The sequence below is a fragment of the Schistocerca cancellata genome, chromosome 2 (assembly GCF_023864275.1).
Source record: "Schistocerca cancellata isolate TAMUIC-IGC-003103 chromosome 2, iqSchCanc2.1, whole genome shotgun sequence".
Classification (NCBI taxonomy): Eukaryota; Metazoa; Arthropoda; class Insecta; order Orthoptera; family Acrididae; genus Schistocerca; species Schistocerca cancellata.
In genome coordinates this window covers 380,127,785-380,146,793 of record NC_064627.1, presented here as the reverse complement: position 1 = coordinate 380,146,793, position 19,009 = coordinate 380,127,785, and the positions used below count along the sequence as shown (strand labels likewise).

Genomic DNA, 19,009 nt, shown 5'->3' with positions numbered 1-19,009 from the left:
TCAGGCAACATCAGTATGATATAAAATTTGTAGTCACTAAGGAGAACGCACGTGAATATGACAGAAAAACAAGAACATATAGTAAATAAAAAAAAATTTAAATAAAAATGCTAATGAACCTTCCACAGATCCTCAGAGTGAAATGGTTCTCAGGAATAGTGAATAAGACAAAAAAATCTTCAACATATTTCCATTTAAAAGGTAATAAATAAATTGTCATAAAACATGCAAATACTCAATACACTAACGTGTATGCGATAATTCTTATACTGCTGGAGCCATGCATCATCAAATAAAAAAATAAATAAAAAATAAAAAAATAAAAAAAAATTGTAACGCCTGTTTACAATTATCACATTACTGCACTGAATTTGTACGGAAATCTGACTGTACATAAAAATACTGAAAATACTTCAGGATCACTGGCCGCAGATGTGCTGGAATGACAAGCAGCAATGTCTACCTCATCAGACCATAATTCCTCTTATAAAATATTCAGTTTATGAAATGGAATCTTCCTCTGGTTGCTTCCTCATTTTTCTATGCTTCTGTAATTTCAGCAATGCTGCCTCTTCCCTCTGTTCATCAGCAACGTCATTTAATGCAGTGATGGCCGACATTTCGTACAAATGCTGTGTTCCAGCAAAGAATTTCTTGAAAGGCAGGCCGTCAGCATCCACTGCTAAAGTCTGTGTGAAATTCTGTACTGGCTTTTTCATGATACAATGGACCTGATGATGATTATGGCACCTCCCAAAGGCCAAGGAAAGATCTCTCTCACACCTCATTCCAGGAAAATTTCACATCTACCTGAAGTGGTTCTTGAAACGGATGTGCCTTGTACAGGAACTCTATGAATTGCTGGTAGTATGAGCACATTCTGAGAAAAATTCTCACATCATGATTGTGCTGCAGAATTGGAAAATCTGTGACTGGTCTTATTTTCTCTGGATCAGGACAGACTTCACTGCCATTCATGAGGTGCCCCAAGATTTCTATTTCTTAGGCAAAGATGACGCACTGTTTCAGATTCAGGCAGAGACCTGCAATCTGAACACACTTCAACACAATTGTTAGCCAGCTTAGATGTTCTTAAAAAAACAACAATGACATGTTAAGGTGTTGAAGCAAATTGTCCACCATACATTCAAAGCTGGCTAGTGTGTCACATCACCCAAACCGTATAAATTTGGACTCTTAAGGGGCCATCTGGAGTTATGGACATAGTCTTTTCCTGGTCAACCATGTCAACCCTAATGTGCCAGTAGTCAGTCTGCATGTCCCTAGTACAAAAATACTTTGCTCCTTTCAAGCAGACCAGGTTGTCATCAATGGACGGCAATGAATAGACACCCTTATTCATAATTTTGTTAACTCATTGGCAGTCAATGGAGAAATGCTATGTGCCAACATCCTCCTTAACTAGGACTATCAGAAAGGACCAAGGACTCTCAGAAGGTTCAATGACTGTCATTTTGCAGCATCTTCTCCACTTCCTCCTGGACTATCTGTCGTTCAGTTGGCGACCCGCTATATGGTGGATAATCCCCAGTGTTTATAGGGTGTTTTAGCATGGGCTGCTTGGTCTGTCTTTTTCCCATCTGCATTTGAAAGCATGTGAAAATGGGTGGAGAAAGGCAAACACTCACTGACATTGCTTCTTGGTCAGGCTGGATAATACTGACAGTTCGGAAGTAGCTCCCCTCCCTTTGTTGTTAGTAATGGTAGAGGAGTGTAGTGCTTCATTGATGGCATTAGGCTGCCCTTCCCAGACTGGTTTGGCTGTCCCCACAAACATACCTTGACAGATGGGTAGTGGCTGTTCTTGACAACCTACAGTGTTCAAGACTGTCGCTGGTATCTTGATTTCTTTTGTGAATCTAAGTAACTTTTCACAAGTTTCACAGTTTAACTGTGTATCTCAACTGATAATTGTAATGACAATGACAGCATCTTGGGCAACAGTCTCATCCCCAGTCAACTATAATCATCTGCAGATGACTGGCATGAACAGGACTGTTGTGATGGCTGAAGTCTGGTAGTGTAATAGTTGTCAAACATTTCTCTCTCTCTCTCTCTCTCTCTCTCTCTCTCTCTCTCTCTCTCTCTGCAGTAGTGTACAATATGTCCAGGGCACCCACAGTGAAAATATACTGGTGTGTTACCTCTGTCCTCCAAATGTCTGTTCTTTGGGGCATTTTACCTGGAGGAGGAGTTGGTCGTAACTGCATTAGCCAAATTTTGGGTTGCCGTTCAACTGTGGCAGCTCAAGACCAAATTGGGCACGTCCATTCGTCATGGCTTGTTTGACTGGTGGCAGAGATTGGTGCTGAAGATCAATACACCTTTTTTTCAACATTATCTATTACATCCTGACATACGGGAGTAACGTACATGGCTGCTATCTCTTTAATACTCGGTCCGAAGTTTTGGGCTACCACACACTGCTGGTACCTCTTCTCTTACTAACTGGCATATGAGATACGTGAGGTCATAGTGGTCTTCCACAACTGCCGAAGGGGCTACATTCTGGAGTCAAACACACTTCTTTTGACTGACTTTTTCTGTCACATTTCCTCCATGTGCTGGCATCACCAGATGAATTCTTCTGTTGTGGCTTCCTTTACCAGAAGAGCTTGGTGCACATCTTCTGTGATCATTTTCATCAAACGTGAGATTTTGTCAGCTACTGCCATATTTCGATTTATAATGTTGCAAAGGGCCAAAAGATTCTATATGTATGGCTGTGTCATTTCATCATGATGTTGGGTCTTGTTTCCAATTTTTGTTCAGCTAAAAGGACACTGCTGACTGTCGTCAAATGTTTTCTGAAATTCTGTGTGGAATTTGTCCCAGCTACTAGCTTTCTATTTGTTGTTCTCTAACCACTGCTGGGCTGTGCCATCCAAGTAGAAGAACACATTTGCTGAACACATCACGTCATCTCACCTGTTGGTTTTGGCGACTCGGTCGAATTCCTTTACCTCTTCTGTTCGCTACCAACCAGAAAATACTGGCAGATGTCTGATATGAACTTGACTTACTACCAGCATGGAAGCCATTGGTCTTCTGATTGTACAGACCATGGAAACGATTTATTGCTTGTACTCTGGTTGTTGTCTGTGTAAGAAACAATTGTTATGATGCCTAATTGGAGCCATGGTGATGTAGATGTCTTGAGGATATCTTGTGCCTCCACCAGACAACCTCATGTTGAAACCACAATCCAATCCAAATCTGAAGGCACAGCTGTCAAAAAAGTGCAACATATAGAAATGAAAGCACGTTTAATTACTGGCGTCAACATATAGCCAGAACAGAATGGATTTCCTGGACAGAGAGTGCACTTACTTAGACAAACATCGAATGTTCCAGAAAGCTATTATTTATAATACCATCGAATATTCCAGGTCTACAAACATTACAAACGTAACATATTTCAAGACCCTTCTAAAAGTGCTAAATAAGTAATAACAAATAACTGCTGATGGTCAGCTTTGAACTGGTGACCCATAATACAACAGGTGCAATGCAAACTATTACACCCTACCCATGGCACGAAAGCTTGTAGCAAGACAGAGCTAAGATAGTTTCTTAAGACACATTTCATTTGTGTTGTTTATTGTCAAATCAAGGTTAGTGGTAGAAAATTAACTTTTCCATAATTCATTTCACACATTTATTGCATTACCAAGCCATTCGGGAGGATGATGGTTCAAACCCACTTCTGGCCGTCCTGATTTAGGTTTTCCATGATTTCCCTAAATTGCTTAGGGCCAATGCTGGGATGGTTCCTTTGAAAGGGCGTGGCCAATTTCCTTCCCCATCCTTCCCTAATCTGATGGGACCGATGACCTTGCTGTTTGGTCCCTTCCCCAAAATCAACCAAACCACATTTATTGCATTTTAATCTTTTAAATTTAAACCAAAAGTAAAAGCATACATTTGTTCTCTAATTTTGTACCACCTGCAAGTGCCACTGTATTTTTTCATGTTGTGCGAAATGAGTTCATTTCTCAGGACGTGTAGAATTTCTTTCCCATTTTTTGCAAAGTAGTGGGTGTACCTGTATCTGAAATGTTTTAAAATGACACTTGTTCCTAAATCATCATTGTTTAAGTAGTTAGCTACTCTCTTAGAAAGAGCTATGCTTTTGCTCGTGTGTAACAATCTTTCAAGGGCATGTTCCTGTTGTGTGTATTGTTTCTCTTTAATGTCCAACTTCAGTAGCTAATGTATCCTTCAACTATGCATACTTTCCACTCTTTTTCCTTTTAAAGCTTGGAAATGAGAAATATCACCCCCACTATCCAACCCATCCCTCCCACAGTCATATTTTGTTGCCAACCAATCTACATAATATCCTTGTTTGACCATATTCTACCCCTGCTCTCAAACCCTTGCCGTTCTCATCTACATAGAAACAGCTGGACCACACCATTACTAAGCATGTCATGCAACGTGATGTGCTTTACTTTAACGAGTGCTTCACAGCCTATGCCATCTGGATTCTTCCCACCAACATCAGTTTCTCTGAATTGTGCAGGTGAGAACTCTGCTTGCAACATCTCCTTCATACTTGTAACACCCCTGGCATCAACCTTCACAAGTCCCTTTCCACCAACTGCCTCTACCCCTTCCCTGCTCCCACTCCAGCCTTACATTTGCCTTTCACCACCTTCTCCCCCCCCCCCCCTCCCTCCCTCCCAGCTCAACAACATAGTCATTTCCATCTCTCTGCCCCCCCCCCCTCTCCAGTACAATGCTGCACCTAGTAGTCTGCCATGATGCTGCACACTACTACAGGCAGCACTACAGCACCTCCTCCAACCCCAAAATTGCTGTCCCTCCGAATCCCCACTCCACACCTCTTCTTGACCGCCACTAACTTCCTCAGCTGAGATCACTAATCAGCACAGTGTCACTAAGGTGTCTAGAGAGGACAGCTGCCACGTGTGTGTGTGTGTGTGTGTGTGTGTGTGTGTGTGTGTGTGTGTGTGTGTGTGTGTGTGTGTGTGAGAGAGAGAGAGAGAGAGAGAGAGAGAGAGAGAGAGAGAGAATCCCATGAGCTTTAACTAAAAATTGATATTTTCTGACCATTTACATTTACATGCTCCTGTCTCATATTACTGGAATTTAGAGAGAACAACATTCAGATCTCATCACATGAACATAAAGCCATTAAAAGAATTATCCTTTTTTATGGGTAGAGTTACTATCTTGTTGCAGAGCTTGAAATTTTTGAAAACATAAATGTACAATGGAGTGAAACACTATTCTTTACCAAGGGACATACGTTCACGTAAGAAGCACATGTTTCATATTGAGATGGAATGAGCCTTACCATATTTACTCGAATCTAAGCCGCACTCGAATCTAAGCCGCACCTGAAAAATGAGACTCGAAATCAAGGAAAAAAAATTTTTCTGAATCAAAGCCGCACCTGAAATTTGAGACTCGAAATTCAAGAGGAGAGAAAAGTTTTAGGCCGCACCTCCAAATCGAAATAAAGTTGGTCCATTGTAATATGAGACACAATTTAGTTCGAATGAATGACAGTACAGCTACAGTAGTTTGGTTCGAGTCTTAAGCTTAGCAGTTAAGCTTTACCAGGTAGCCACTGCTATGCGTCAGGCGCTCCGTCCGTATTTATACAGGTACCCTTCCTTTTTCACGTGCTTCGTCTGGTTTGAATCGATTGCTTATTTTGCTTTGATCTGACAAGTGCCATTCTCTTTGTTATAGGTGTTTACGTCACTTTAAGCTGAAAATACATTATTGTACTGAGTCATGCATTGTTTGTCTCATTCTGATAATGAGTGTTTACGGCCTGTTGCCGCTCGCGGTATGGCTTGCTTTTGTCCGTGCTACCGCCGCTTACAATTAAAAAAAAGAGAGAGAGAGAGAGAGAGAGAGAGAGAGAGAGAGAGAGGAATCGTCTCATTAGCGAAACAATGGAAAGAGACTGCTGTTTGTTGTTACTTACACTGCTGCTTTATTTGATAATTATCAACAAGAACCAAATAATAGACTGCCTATGATAGAAGATGTTCTGAACGAGAGTTTAGCGAAAATTTTTCTCCGTTTCAAAATCTTTGCAGGCGCCTCTTTAGTACATTACATTCTGCACAGAAATTAGTGTCATCTTAGATTTAAAAATCTAGTCAATTGCCGTGCTTCATTTCTGACTGTATCACTATTAGGCATAAGAATAATACGAATATAAACATGACACGGTATGTATATTCTTCCACGTTTGCTGTTGTCTCACTCCAGTTTCGTAATTTATTAGGCAGACAGGATTTAAATGAGATAGCAGCAAACACGAAACAATATGTGGCAAAATGTTTATATTCGTATTATTTTTTGGTGAATTGTGATTCACAATTCATAAAAGTTCCTATTAGCAACCATCTCTTCTCACAGGTAGGAAAAAATTCAGAACGTAGAGTTGGCCATATTGACAAACATCCCAGACAGTCTTGCCAGTCAGATTTTTGTAGTACATTTAAATGCTGCTACATTCGAAGACGAACAATACAGAATTTGTATTTACTTCATTGTATAATGTATGAAAATACAGTGGTCGAAACTCGAGGCGGAGATAAAAGCTCATCTTCCACCTTTTTTTTTAAATTTATTTGCTGACGTAGAGGTTTTGGCGCCAGTATTTACATTTGTGCCTGCAAAGCATGCCTGTGTAGCGCTACATATATTCGACAGCAGAAGTTAGTTGTGACGGCACCTACCAACATTTTTCAGAACTTCCGCTTGCTTTACACTCGATTCTAAGCTGCAGGCGGTTTTTTGGATTACAAAAACCGGAAAAAAGCTGTGGCTTAGATTCGAGTAAATACGGTACTTCCATCTAAAGACATACCCATAACATCTGAATACAGATCTCCAGTGCTCATGCTGTATTGTGTTACATTATAGTGTAGACACAATTTTGTGAATGGAGGCAGCTAATAATATTTTTCTCAAATTATAATCTACCATTTCTTAAGCACCAACCACCTCTGTGTCACCAATGTGCCCAATTTGCACTCACTATTATATTTTGATGCACACACATTGTTAAAAATCGACATGACATGACATTAGAAGGTGGAAAGAAAACAAGCGAGGAGTTGAAAATTTGCTGTCAGCCTGTGAGGCACATACTGATAGAACAATTGGTAACCCACTGTCTGTAATAAGCAAAGATTCGAATGAGTCCCAGTCTGGTAAAGATTTTTACTTTTTCGCAACTGTTCAAAAGACCACCTACCCATAAAATATATTTTAAAGAGACAAGGAAATTACTTTTATTTACCTTTGGATCAACATCTATGAAATTGACAGCAGCACTTAAAGAGCTCTTGTGCGTGTGGGATCGCCGAGGAAAGGGAGAGCGCCAGGAATTACGAAAAGATCTCCTTCGTCCCAAATGTGATCCAGATGGAACACTTGTATTTTGACCCATTCTTGTCAGCACTATGTGGTTCAGAATTTAAAAGTACCAATGTCCTTCCTAGAAGAACATAATAATCATGAGTTAGTTTCACGTTATACCAAATCTGTTAGTCCTGCATAAAGTCACACATTATTTAAAATATTGGAGATAGGATTGCATCACATAGAAAGTTCAAATATCAGTAATGAGACATGTACTACAAACAGCAAAAAATGGATAAAATTATACACAGCCAGTGATAAAAATATTGCAAGTGTTTAATCTTCATGCCTTGTATATTTTACAGAAAAAATGTTGCAAAGGAAGGTGATGTCAAACTAAATGTAATTTCTCCGGAAACTACGTATAATAACAAGTCACTGAAATACATTCTTTAAGAATTGGCAAAACTACTGTATCACTGAAGTTATCTTATTGAGAAACAAATTTCTTTAGATCCAATAGACACACTGAAAAATATATAAAGACAGCCCAGTTGTATTCATTTATTCTATTCAGACACTGGCTAGGCCATCAGCCTTCCAGTGAATTTAATAAATTTCTGAATCTATGTTTTTATACATGTCTTGTGCTCCTTTTTTCAAAAATATTTCTGCATTAATGATAAACTATATACTGTTCAATTCTCAATTTTGGTATACGTAAACATTTGTGGAGGACTATGTACTTGCTGCTACAAACCTCCCAGAGAGAGTGCTAATCATTCTAAGGAGATTACTAATACACATACCAATAGTTTGAAAATAAGGCCCACTAGCAACATAAATAACCATAGCTTGCTCGCATTTGTTTTAGACATAACAATTTCCTCTCTTAGAACAGTCACCAATATACAAACTCTGATAGAGGTATGCATTCTGAACAGAATGCTTGAGCTGCTGGCATTTTGTGGTTATTACTATTGTGTGTGCAGTATCTGTTCTTTCGCACATGTCCAAAGAACAGGCACCACACACACAATAGTAATACACAACTTGACAGCATTTCATGATATCTTCTACATCTACATAGATACTCCGCAAGCCACCATACGGTGCATGGCAGAGGGTACCCTATACCACAACTAGTCATTTCCTTTCCTGTTCCATTCACAACTAGAGTGAGGGAAAAACGACAGTCTACACGCTTCCATATGAGCCCTAATTCCTCATATCTTATCTTCATGGCACTTTCGCACAATGTTTGTTGGCAGCAATAGGATTGTTTGGCAATCAGCTTCCAATGCCAGTTCTCTAAATTTTCTTAATAATGTTCCTCAAAGAGAATGTCGCCTTCCTTCCAAGGATTCCTATTTGAGTTAGGAAGCATCTCTGTAACACTTACACGTGTTGTTTGAACCTACCAATAACAAATCCAGCAGCCCACCTCTCAATTGCTTCAATGTCTTCCTTCAACCTGACCTGGTACAGATCCTAAATACTCAGAAACAGGTTGCACCAGTGTCCCATATGCAGCCTCTTTTACAAGTGAACCACTCTTCCCTAAAATTTTGCCAATAAACCAAAGTCGACCATTTGCCTTCCCTACCACAGTTCTCACATGCTCGTTCCATCTCATATTGCTTTGCAATGTTACGACCAGATATTTAAATGATGTGGCTGTCAAGCAGAGTACTAGTAATACTGTATCCGAACATTACGGGTCTGATCTTCCTTCTCATCCAAATCAACTTACAATTTTCTACATTTTGGGCTAGCTGCCATTCATCACACCAACTGGAAATTTGTCCAAGTCATCTTGTACCTTCCTACAGTCACTCAACTTTGACACCATATCGTATACCATTGTATCATCAGCAAACAACCACAGATTGCTGCTCATGTTGTCCACAAAATCACTTATGTATATAGAAAACAACAGCAGTCCTATCACAAGACCAAGGCACAGTAAAAATGGAGGAGGAGGAACAGTCTGCACCCCAAGTTGTGTAGGCCAGGAGGCAGAGAGCATTAAGCTTCCGCATACATGTAGTCTTTAGGTGGCAAATGTGGGGGAGCCATGTCAGCTTGTTATCAAAAATAAGGTCCAAGAAATGGGACTGTGCTACAACACTGAGGAGTTGGTTGCCTAAATAAAGTTCTGGAAGGGGGTGCACTGTGGGTCGACGACAAAAATGCATAACCCGCATTTTGGAGGTAGTAAAATGGAAGCCATCAGCGGTGACCCACACAGATTCCTGTTGGATGGTGCCTTGGAGCTGGCGCTAAGCAGACTCTACTGAGTGGAAGCTGCACCAGATGCAGAAATTGTCAACGTACAACGACGGGAAAAACAGAGGCCCAACACAGGTTGCATACCCATTGATGGCAATGAGGAAGAATGTGATACTTAGCACAGAACCCCGTGGGCTACGATTCTCCTGAATCTGAGGGGCGCTGAGTGAAGTGCCAACTCGAACCCATAAGAGCCAGTATGATAAAAATTCATGAATAAAAATCTGAAGGGGACCACCGAATCCACAGTCACGGCGTGTAACTAAAATGTGATAGCGCCAAACCATGTCACACGCCTTATGTAGGTCAAAGAAGACCGCGACAAGGCATTGGCAGTGAGTAAAAGCCTGTTGGATGGCTGATTCCAATTGGAGTAAATGGTCATTGGATATCACCCTGCCAAAAAGCCACACTGATAAGGCGACAAAAGGCCCCGAGAGTAGAGTACCCAACATAATCTGAAGCTGACCATCCTTTCAAGCAGTTTGCAAAGTACATTCATCAGGCTGATTGGGCAGTAGCTGTTGAGAGACTGAGTTTTTCCTGGGCTTAAGGACAGCGATAACTATACTGTCTCACCATTGTGACAGAAAAGCACCTGTGAGCCAAATGTGGGTGAAGACCCTGAGGAGCTATTGCCTCTGGGGAACATCCAAGTGTTGGATCATCTAGTTGTGGATGGAATCTGGCCTTGGGGCTGTCTCTTGTGAAGAGCTAAGAGCCTGCACCAATTCGCATTCAGTGAAGGGTGCATTATAGGGCTCAGTGTGGTGCGGGATGAAACAGGGGGGTCTGTTCAACTCTGCATTTCTGCCGGAGAAAGGTAGTTGGGTAGGAAAAGGACAATGATGCCATCGCAAAGTGAGTTGTGAGGCGTTGTGTGAGGACCAATGGATCAGTGCACAGAGCACCTTGGAGGTTCAGGCCCTGGACAATTGACTTTCTCTGGCAGCCCAGAAGGGTATGGAGCTTTGACCAAACCTGTGAAGAAGGGGCATACAACCCCAGGGAGGAAACATAGTGCTCCCAGCATTCCTTTTTACTCTGCTTAATAAGGTAACGAGCCTTAGCACCAAGACACTTAAAAGTGAGGAGGTTGGTCTGTGAAGGGTGTCACTTAAATCACTGCAGTGCCCTCCGGCGGTCCTGGACAGCGACTGCGACATCCTCGGTCCACCACAGTACTGGCCAACGATGAGTGGGACCTGCAAATAGGGGGACAGCAGTGCCACCACCATGACGAACAGTGGCAGAGATGCCTTGCATGATTACACCAATGGAATTTGAGAGGGGGTGTCAAAGTGGATAGCATATGTATATAAAGGCCAATTGGCACTGCGGTATGCCCAACGTGGGGGCCTGTCTGCCTGGTGGCAGCAGGGAAACAACAGAATCACCGGGAAGTAGTCACTGTCACAAAGGTCATCATGGGATGATCAATGAAGGGAAGCCACGAGGGCAGGTAGGAGATTGTGAGATTGATAGCAGAGATGGTGCCATGAGCGGCACTGAAGTGGGTAGGGGAGCCATCATTGAGGAGACACAAAACAAGGTCTGTGATAAGTTGGTCAATCTATCTGTTGAAGTGACACTCCCCCACAGTGGATGGTGGGCACTGATGTTCCCAAGGAGGAGAAATGGGGAGAGGAGTTGCTGGATTAAGGTAGACAGAGAAACGTAAGCAAGTGGCCTACCTGGAGGGAGGTAAACTTTGCAAATGGTGATTGCTGGAGTTGTTTGCACTCAAACCACTATCGCTTCCAAGGTGGTACGTACGGGGATCCAGTCACTAATGACATTGGAGTGAACCAAAGTGCAGACCCCACCAGACGCTACCCCAAGGCCAGCATGGTTTTGACAGAATGCCCAATAACCATGAAAAGTTGAAGAGTGGTCATCACGGAAATGCGTTTCTTGAAGAACAAGACAGAACACAGAATAAGAGGAGACAAGACGTTGAATTTCCGGTATGTGACTATAGTATCCATTGCAACTTCACTGTATGATCATGTGGCATGAGTCCAAGGTAGACAAAGAAGCCGAGGAGGAGGTCAGGTCACTTGGCCAATAGTTGTCACCAACAAGGATGGGGTGACATCCATAAATAAGATGTCAGACTCGGGTTGCGAGGGTGGAGATGGCACCTCCACGGGGCACCTTGTCTTGGGACTTATGTTTCTTTTTCAGAGGTGGAAGAGGGCAGGGCACAGGGGGAGTATAGGCTGCTGTAAGATCTGGAACCGAAAGAGAGCGGGCAACCTTGGGGCACACAGATGGACAAATGGTGCACCTCGTAGTTGAGTGGTAGTAACAGTCTTCTGGCCTGAGAGATGCCGGGGAGAGGGGTCCCAGGAGGGAGCTCAATCACCAGCAGATGCTGATGAAGTAGGGCACTTCTTTGGCTGGGGAGGGGAAGCAGCTCCCTGAAGAGAGGTCGTGGGAACTGCACGGGAGGGAGAGGGGAGAGTGGAATGGGGCAGAGATAAGGATGAGGGAGGAGGAGGAAAGGAAGTAACAGAGGCAAAAGTTGAAGATAGTGGCACTGGATGGAGTTCCTCATACTTTTGCCGAGCCTCAGCATAAGACAGGTGATCCAGGGACTTTTATTCTTGCATCCTCTTTTCTCTCTTGTAAGCCGAGAAATCCAGCGAGTGGCCAGTACAACTGACACACACAGGTGGCGGAACACAGGGGCTTCCCTCATGGAGTGGGTGGCCACAGTCACCGCACAAAGGGTCTGCCATTCAGCGGGAAGACACATGCCCAAAACCTAAGCACTGAAAGCACCACATAGGTGGAGGGAAGTACGGCTTCATGTCACATCTGTAGCGCATAACCTTGACCTTCTCTGGGAAGGTATCCCCCTCAAAAGCCACAATGAAGGTGCCAGTATAAGTGCGGTTGTCTTTGCAACCCTTCTGCACACATTGAACAAAATGAACACCACGTCACTTCAGATTAGCTCAGAGTTCCTCATCAGTTTTTAGGATGAGGTCCCTATGAAAAATTACTCCCTGGACCATATTAAGACATTGGAAAGGAGTGATAGACACAGGGACATTGCCAAGACTACCCTAGGTATGAAGAGCTGCAGATTGGGTGGCAGAAGTAGCTTTGATCAACAGGGAGCACAACCACATATTACCAAACTTGTCCTCTACATTTTCCACAATAAACAATGGCTTTGTGGTGGTGAAGTGTCTCCATCCGTCCTAGTAGAGATGAGGTAAAGGGAAAAGGGTTTCATCCCAAAACTGCGAGCCTGGCCCTCCTCCCATGGCATAGTCTGGGAAAGGAAAGTAGCCAGGTCATACGAAGCAGCAGTCAAGGACCCTTCACCATTTGAAGAGACGGTTGTTGGAGTATGGCCAGATGTTTGCAGCTTGATACACTTCACGCACCAAGCATCTGCCCTGATACCACTCACTCCGACCAGGGAACAGCTCCGATATCAGTAGTGTGATCCCTGTGTTGTCAGGGGGCTCAGCCATAAGGGTACATAACAGCCCCATCACACACGCTGGTGACCTAGTAGGTTGAAAGGGGGCTAAAGTGGGGAAGGGAGAGGGAAAGGAAGGCAGGAGAGGAATCCACACTGTAGATGCTAGGGAGGGAGCTGTTCCCCATGTGGCTCACACTAAAAACAGGAAATTTTGAAATGGAGGTTAAACCTCAAGTGGGAACCTAAACACCAAAAAGGATGAAAGAACAGGCAAAAGGAACAAAATTGCAACCAATACAGGAAACCAGGTGGATAGCCAGGTCGACATAAATCAGAACACCGAGAGAGAGAAAGGAGGTGGCAACAGGGAAGGACCGAGGATAGGGAGGGAGGGAAGGAAATGCAGCCAGGGAATGAAGAATGGGCCACAATAGCTCGGGGCCCCATGTGCGCCATGCACGAACTTATGAAAGAACCTCCTGGAGAGTCCACAGTGTATACATTGTATGCACTCAGCAGACTGCTTTTCCTCGCGCCTTGAGTATGCAAACATATAACCAACCTTGTCATTGACTTTTGATCCAACTGTGTAGATGCATTCCAAATTGGATGTGGTCACAGAGAACCGAACAGAAGAGACTTCTGAGAATGCCAGTGTCAGTATTTTCCTCCAGAAAAGGTTCACCTGAATCACAGACCTTTGTACAAAACGTGGGGAGGAAGAGGGAGAGGGGGAGGTGACCTGTATATCCCTGCACAGAGCCTCCATTCATACATCAGCTGGTCTACATATTTTTGGGCAATTTGTAGCCAGTCCAAACAGTGAGTCATAAAACAGATTCAAATAACATGGATGGGTAAGCATCTGATTGACTGCGTCCATATAGCTTGCCAAAAGTTGCTAGCACCTGACCGTCAGTGCGAGGTTGTCTACGTGGTTTGCCCGGAAGGCTCCAGTTGCTAACCACACACCACTTTGATGAACAAGTCTAACAAGCTCAAGAGGAGGAGGAGGAGGAGGAGGAGGAGGAGGAGGAACTCGGATTAGCGAATGATGGAGAAGGAAATCGGCCAAGCCCTTTCCAAGGAACCATTCCAGCATTTGCCTAATGTGATTCAGGAAAATCACTGAAAACCTAATCATGGTGGCCAGATGTGGGTTTTAACCACCATTCTCCTGAATGCGACTCCAGTGTGCTAAATACAGCACTGCCTCACTTGGTAAACAAGCTCAGTACTGATTGTGTTGTCAACCAATAGGCAGCACAGCCATTCTCCAAGCAGGATACAATCAAAGCTTCATAGAATCATTGAAGAACTGTGTGACATGCTTTCCCATAGGCATGGTAAGAAATCTGAGAGTACTAAGTTTCCTAAGCAATTTGCCTGTAGGTGTCGCATGAGTGGGCCCCATTCAGTGCCACCCCTCTCCCCCCAACATGCACACATGCATGAGAGAAAGAGGTGGGAGGAGCAGTTGGTGAGGGGTAGCTGGTGGCTCGGAGGGAGGCAGCTGGTGTGCAGGATAGGAATGTGGGACGAGCTGTCCTCCAGAATGAATGACCACTGCCAAACTGTGACTGACAACAGAGTGGATCACCCAGTGGCTGAACATACTGCTGAGTGTGACACGTTTGAGTTCAATATCTGCTTCACAACCCATGCCATCTGGATCCTTCTCTCCAGCATGAGCTTTCCCAAACTATACAGATAACAACACAATTAGTAAATGTTCAAATCTACGTCTACTTCCTCAATACTAGCAAGCTTTACTAAAAAAGTATAAGTTATCCTCACAGCACATCCTTCAATCTCGTAATCCTGCTGACTACAGTCTCTGCTAACCTACTGCACTCACACTGTCTACCCGAAAGTCTCTCTTTCCTCTGCCCTGCCCCCCCCCCCCCCCCACCAAAAAAAAAATCTATGTCATCATCACTGTGCATCACACAAACTCACTGGCTCCAGAGCCCATGTGTCCCACTCTTAGTCCCATGTACCTGCTGCCTCTACCTCCCACATTCCTGCACACGCCTGCTGCACTCCTCCTCATCCTTCTCTTTCACCCCTTACCCCCCAGCCAACTCAACCATTTGCACACCTCCACCAGCCAAACTGCATTCCCGGCATTGTATGTTCTGCCGGCACAATCCTCCTTGTCTTATTTCAACCTTTCTCATTCCTCCTTATTTCTCATCCACTTCTCCCTTTCCTGCTCCCTCCCCTTTCTTCCTTCCCTCTAAACTCTTTCAGGACTACATCTGAATAGAAATAATATGGTGATTGACAGTTAGCTGTTTACAAAAAAAACTACCACAGCAACAATGCACCACAAAATGACCTTGGTCAAGCTTTCCATCTTGTTCAACATTGTCATGTCACTCTGCGGTTACATCACCCATTTTCATGTGCATCTGTCAATCAAATGTTATTCTGATACAGGTGTAGTTAACAATGCAATACTGCATTGCCAGACCAACGAACAAGAAACAACCAATGAACGATTTCATTCACAACATGAAAACATTACAAAAAATAAATGACTACAAACTAATGTAACCACCAAGGGAATATTGTTCCCACTTCCTGTGGTACTTTCGTAACTGATACACAGGGTTTCAGGGAAGTATGAACACTTGAAATTACAATGAAGAAAGACATTGGCTTTCTTCATTATACTGTGCTATTGTCTGGCTACTCCTGTTGAATACCTCTTTATCGTCATCTGATTAATTAATTTTTAGTACATTTTCTTTTTATCTTCTTATACTTAATATTTAATTTTGTAGTCTATAATTGTGTTCTGCGTACTACAATTCATACAGTACTAGTTTTTTTATCACTTTTTAATGTTGTTGGTGTCTTCAGTCTACTCTATCCTGTGAAATATAATAAAAATAAAAAAATAATAATTCGTACCTTAGGGTTCAAGTTGAACACACTGGTTGTCCATAAAGGTAAGATCAATCAAAATATCAGAACACCTTTCTTTGACTACTGAGCATGTCTGAAACAAAAAAATGGGAGTATTAGTAATGCTCCATGTGCCATAAGAGGTACAAAAGAATTGTAACCAATCTATTTCATTATTCTAGTTACATTTCAGCTGTAGGTAATAAATTCAAAATATGCTGACTACACAATTTAAAGTAGGATAGCAAGGCATCACAGTATACACTAAATGAATTCACAAAAGATGTGCTGGTGCTCAAAATTCTGCCAATGAACTGCAATCTCATGTCACCTTGAATGTGCTTGCCAAGGCATTTATGTCAGTGGCAGTGGTGATTTACTGCTGATAACATCCTCTAGTTGTGTCCAAACTTACTTTTTAACTACGAACATTATATTGTATCTGCTTATATTTACTGTGCCTGTGATACGTTGCAAAAAGTACTGAAATTTTGTAAGTCTTTCTAAATGTCACACTACTTTTCTTAGGATACCAGTTGCCTATCAAAAATTTAGTATATAACTAACATCGAAATTTACACTGTATTGTAAATCATTTATGTACAATGAGAATATGTGCTGTACTACAATGCATCCTTGTGCACAATTGATGCCCAATTGTAGTCTGCATGTATAAATGGTTGTTAAGGGGACAGCATATAAAAACTTTATTATGAATAAACAAGAAATCTGCTATAGGATTAAAATCCTTGAACAATTACATTAACAGGATCATCAACAATGTTAGTCAGATGAACCGTTTAATGTCAGTAGTTCTTACGATCAAGCATAAAATGAATTCCAAAATTCCAACAGAAATTAGTATGTTTCATGATGAACTGTACTTTATCACATTTTCTCCCTGAAAAAGGGTCACTTCTTCCGACTAAGAAGGAAAATGAAAGTATGGAATATTGGTAATTTAACATTCCACTGACAACAGAAATCATAAACAGCAGTTTCTCCACTTACAGTAACATGGAAGATATTAGCTACTACTAAAACACTATACACAAAACTACACAGAAAAGTGGCAACAAACACTGTTGCGTACTCAGCATAGGCCCACTGAGCTTGTACACACTGCCTTCTTCCCCTTTGAGACCTCATTACTATCTAAACTCACAAATAGTTATTTCTTCATATTTCATATGTGAAAAGAGAGCGAGAGAGAGAGAGAGAGAGAGAGAGAGAGAGAGAGAGACCGAACAACAAAAACCTGCTGCCACTATCTTCTACCTTCATAAGTGGAATTTGCCAACTGAATTCACTGAAATATTCACTAAAGTTCTTCTTTGGTGCAGTTTGGTTTATCTAATGTTTATTTTCACATTAACTAATGCAACTGCATAGTGGTCAGCAGAAAATACACTAAGTGGGTTTTTTCAACATATCCTTTTTAGTCTTTTCCATGTCTCGATGTTTGCCTTGATATATTGTACAGGAAATCATGAATGATATACGAAACTGTGTACCACATTCTTCACATTCACTATCGAGTGGTATCATAGGTTGTAAAAGATACTTATTGAGAAAGCAATTATCGACTTTAAAATGGATTCGGAGAGTAATGAACAAGGGATCATAGTCGCGACTTTTTAAAATATATGCAGAAGCGAGTGTTAAATTTGGCCGGGAATGTAGGGAACGGATGAGATCCTTTACCCCGCCCCCTCCCCTGTAGGTTTCGTTTCTTTGGCATGTATATAGTATTAATATAAAATAACGTACTGACGTTGTGCTTGTTCCCCTACTAACTGGCAACAACTTGTTTTCATATTACAAACAGCAACAACAAAACTTTTGTCCACAGCTTTCAGCAGTATGCCTATAAACGGCGTTTCTGTTAAGTGGTGCTAACACAAATTTTGTTGTTGACGCTCTGTGCAAATCACAACATAGCATAAACGGAATAACAACGACGGGACACACAGGCCTAAACCAGATTATGCGCTTCTTACTTCATAAACATAACTTCCAGCAAGGTGCACCCACTGTAGCTACGCTTACTCTGCATCTACAGAATATTGTACCACACAGTGTATAATAACACATTCCTGTAACTCAAGTTTTACTGGGCATTAAATAACATCGTACCACTTCCCAATGCTACCGTGTATACAACTAGCACAAGGTTAGTTTATGATTAGCGATGACATAAGCCTCGCGTCAGTCTATCATCCGAGCATATGGTAGTAAATACAAAATACTAGTAAAATCTCTAACCTCTAAAAAATACCTTCACTTAAAATTTATGGGCCACTGACACCTAAAAGCTTTCCTGTCATATTTCGATTACTCAGCATCGTCTGCCCTTGCTTAACATAGACAACTCATTGAATATCTGTTTCGCCGATAACCTCCTTGAAGACTCATCTTGGATAAGAACTGCTGATACACGGAAGAGAACAGCTCTGAAACTAATCTAGCGCACCTGTATAGGGTGAGATTAGATGTAACGCATGACAGGGAGATCGTGTCATTATAGTCAATTGCATGATTTACTTGTTGGTGATCAGTACAGATGCAAAGTGTCAACTCAGCGTAAACTACTCAAATCAAAGTGCTACATGATTCAGACACTCCTCCTGTTGCCCCGCGAATTTCAAGTTTTAGTATTAACAACTTCCTATACGTCTATACAGCAGAGATAGCATCTTGTTCAACATATAACAGAAGCATAGCTTTTTCAGTTTTAAAAACAGGATACAAAAAAGCTTTGGGTCATCTGTTTACTTTATACCGTTTGTAACCTTTTCGCGAGGTAATGTAACGTGATATAGTACGACACGCAAGTATCCGCGCTGTAGATTGCTGAACACAGGGCTAGTAGTGGTAGCCAGTTCTGGCCGGTTTTACCAGCTAGTAAGCTTATACATAAGGCCAATAATAGCTTCCAATTTTTTCTGACCTGTGTCCCCCAGTGTGTCGTTAGAGGTGGTATAG

The 19,009-nt window shown here is 42.1% G+C and overlaps 1 protein-coding gene across 2 annotated transcripts in view; it reads right to left on the bottom strand.

The window, feature by feature from the left end:
* Nucleotides 1–18,613, bottom strand: part of LOC126161775 (endonuclease/exonuclease/phosphatase family domain-containing protein 1-like) — a 124,819-nt gene extending 106,206 nt beyond the window's left edge. Inside the window, exons 1-3 of one of the 2 annotated variants that reach the window (XM_049917844.1) lie at nucleotides 18,498–18,613; nucleotides 16,031–16,118; nucleotides 7,316–7,513 (exon numbers count right to left, since the gene is read on the bottom strand). In XM_049917844.1, the coding sequence (XP_049773801.1) occupies nucleotides 7,316–7,465 (150 nt within the window). In that variant the 5' untranslated portion in view covers nucleotides 7,466–7,513; nucleotides 16,031–16,118; nucleotides 18,498–18,613. Of the gene's footprint in view, nucleotides 1–7,315; nucleotides 7,514–16,030; nucleotides 16,119–18,302; nucleotides 18,467–18,497 lie in introns of those variants that run through there. The other variant, XM_049917845.1, reaches the window with a different exon arrangement.
* Between the last annotated feature and the right edge of the window lie 396 nt (nucleotides 18,614–19,009).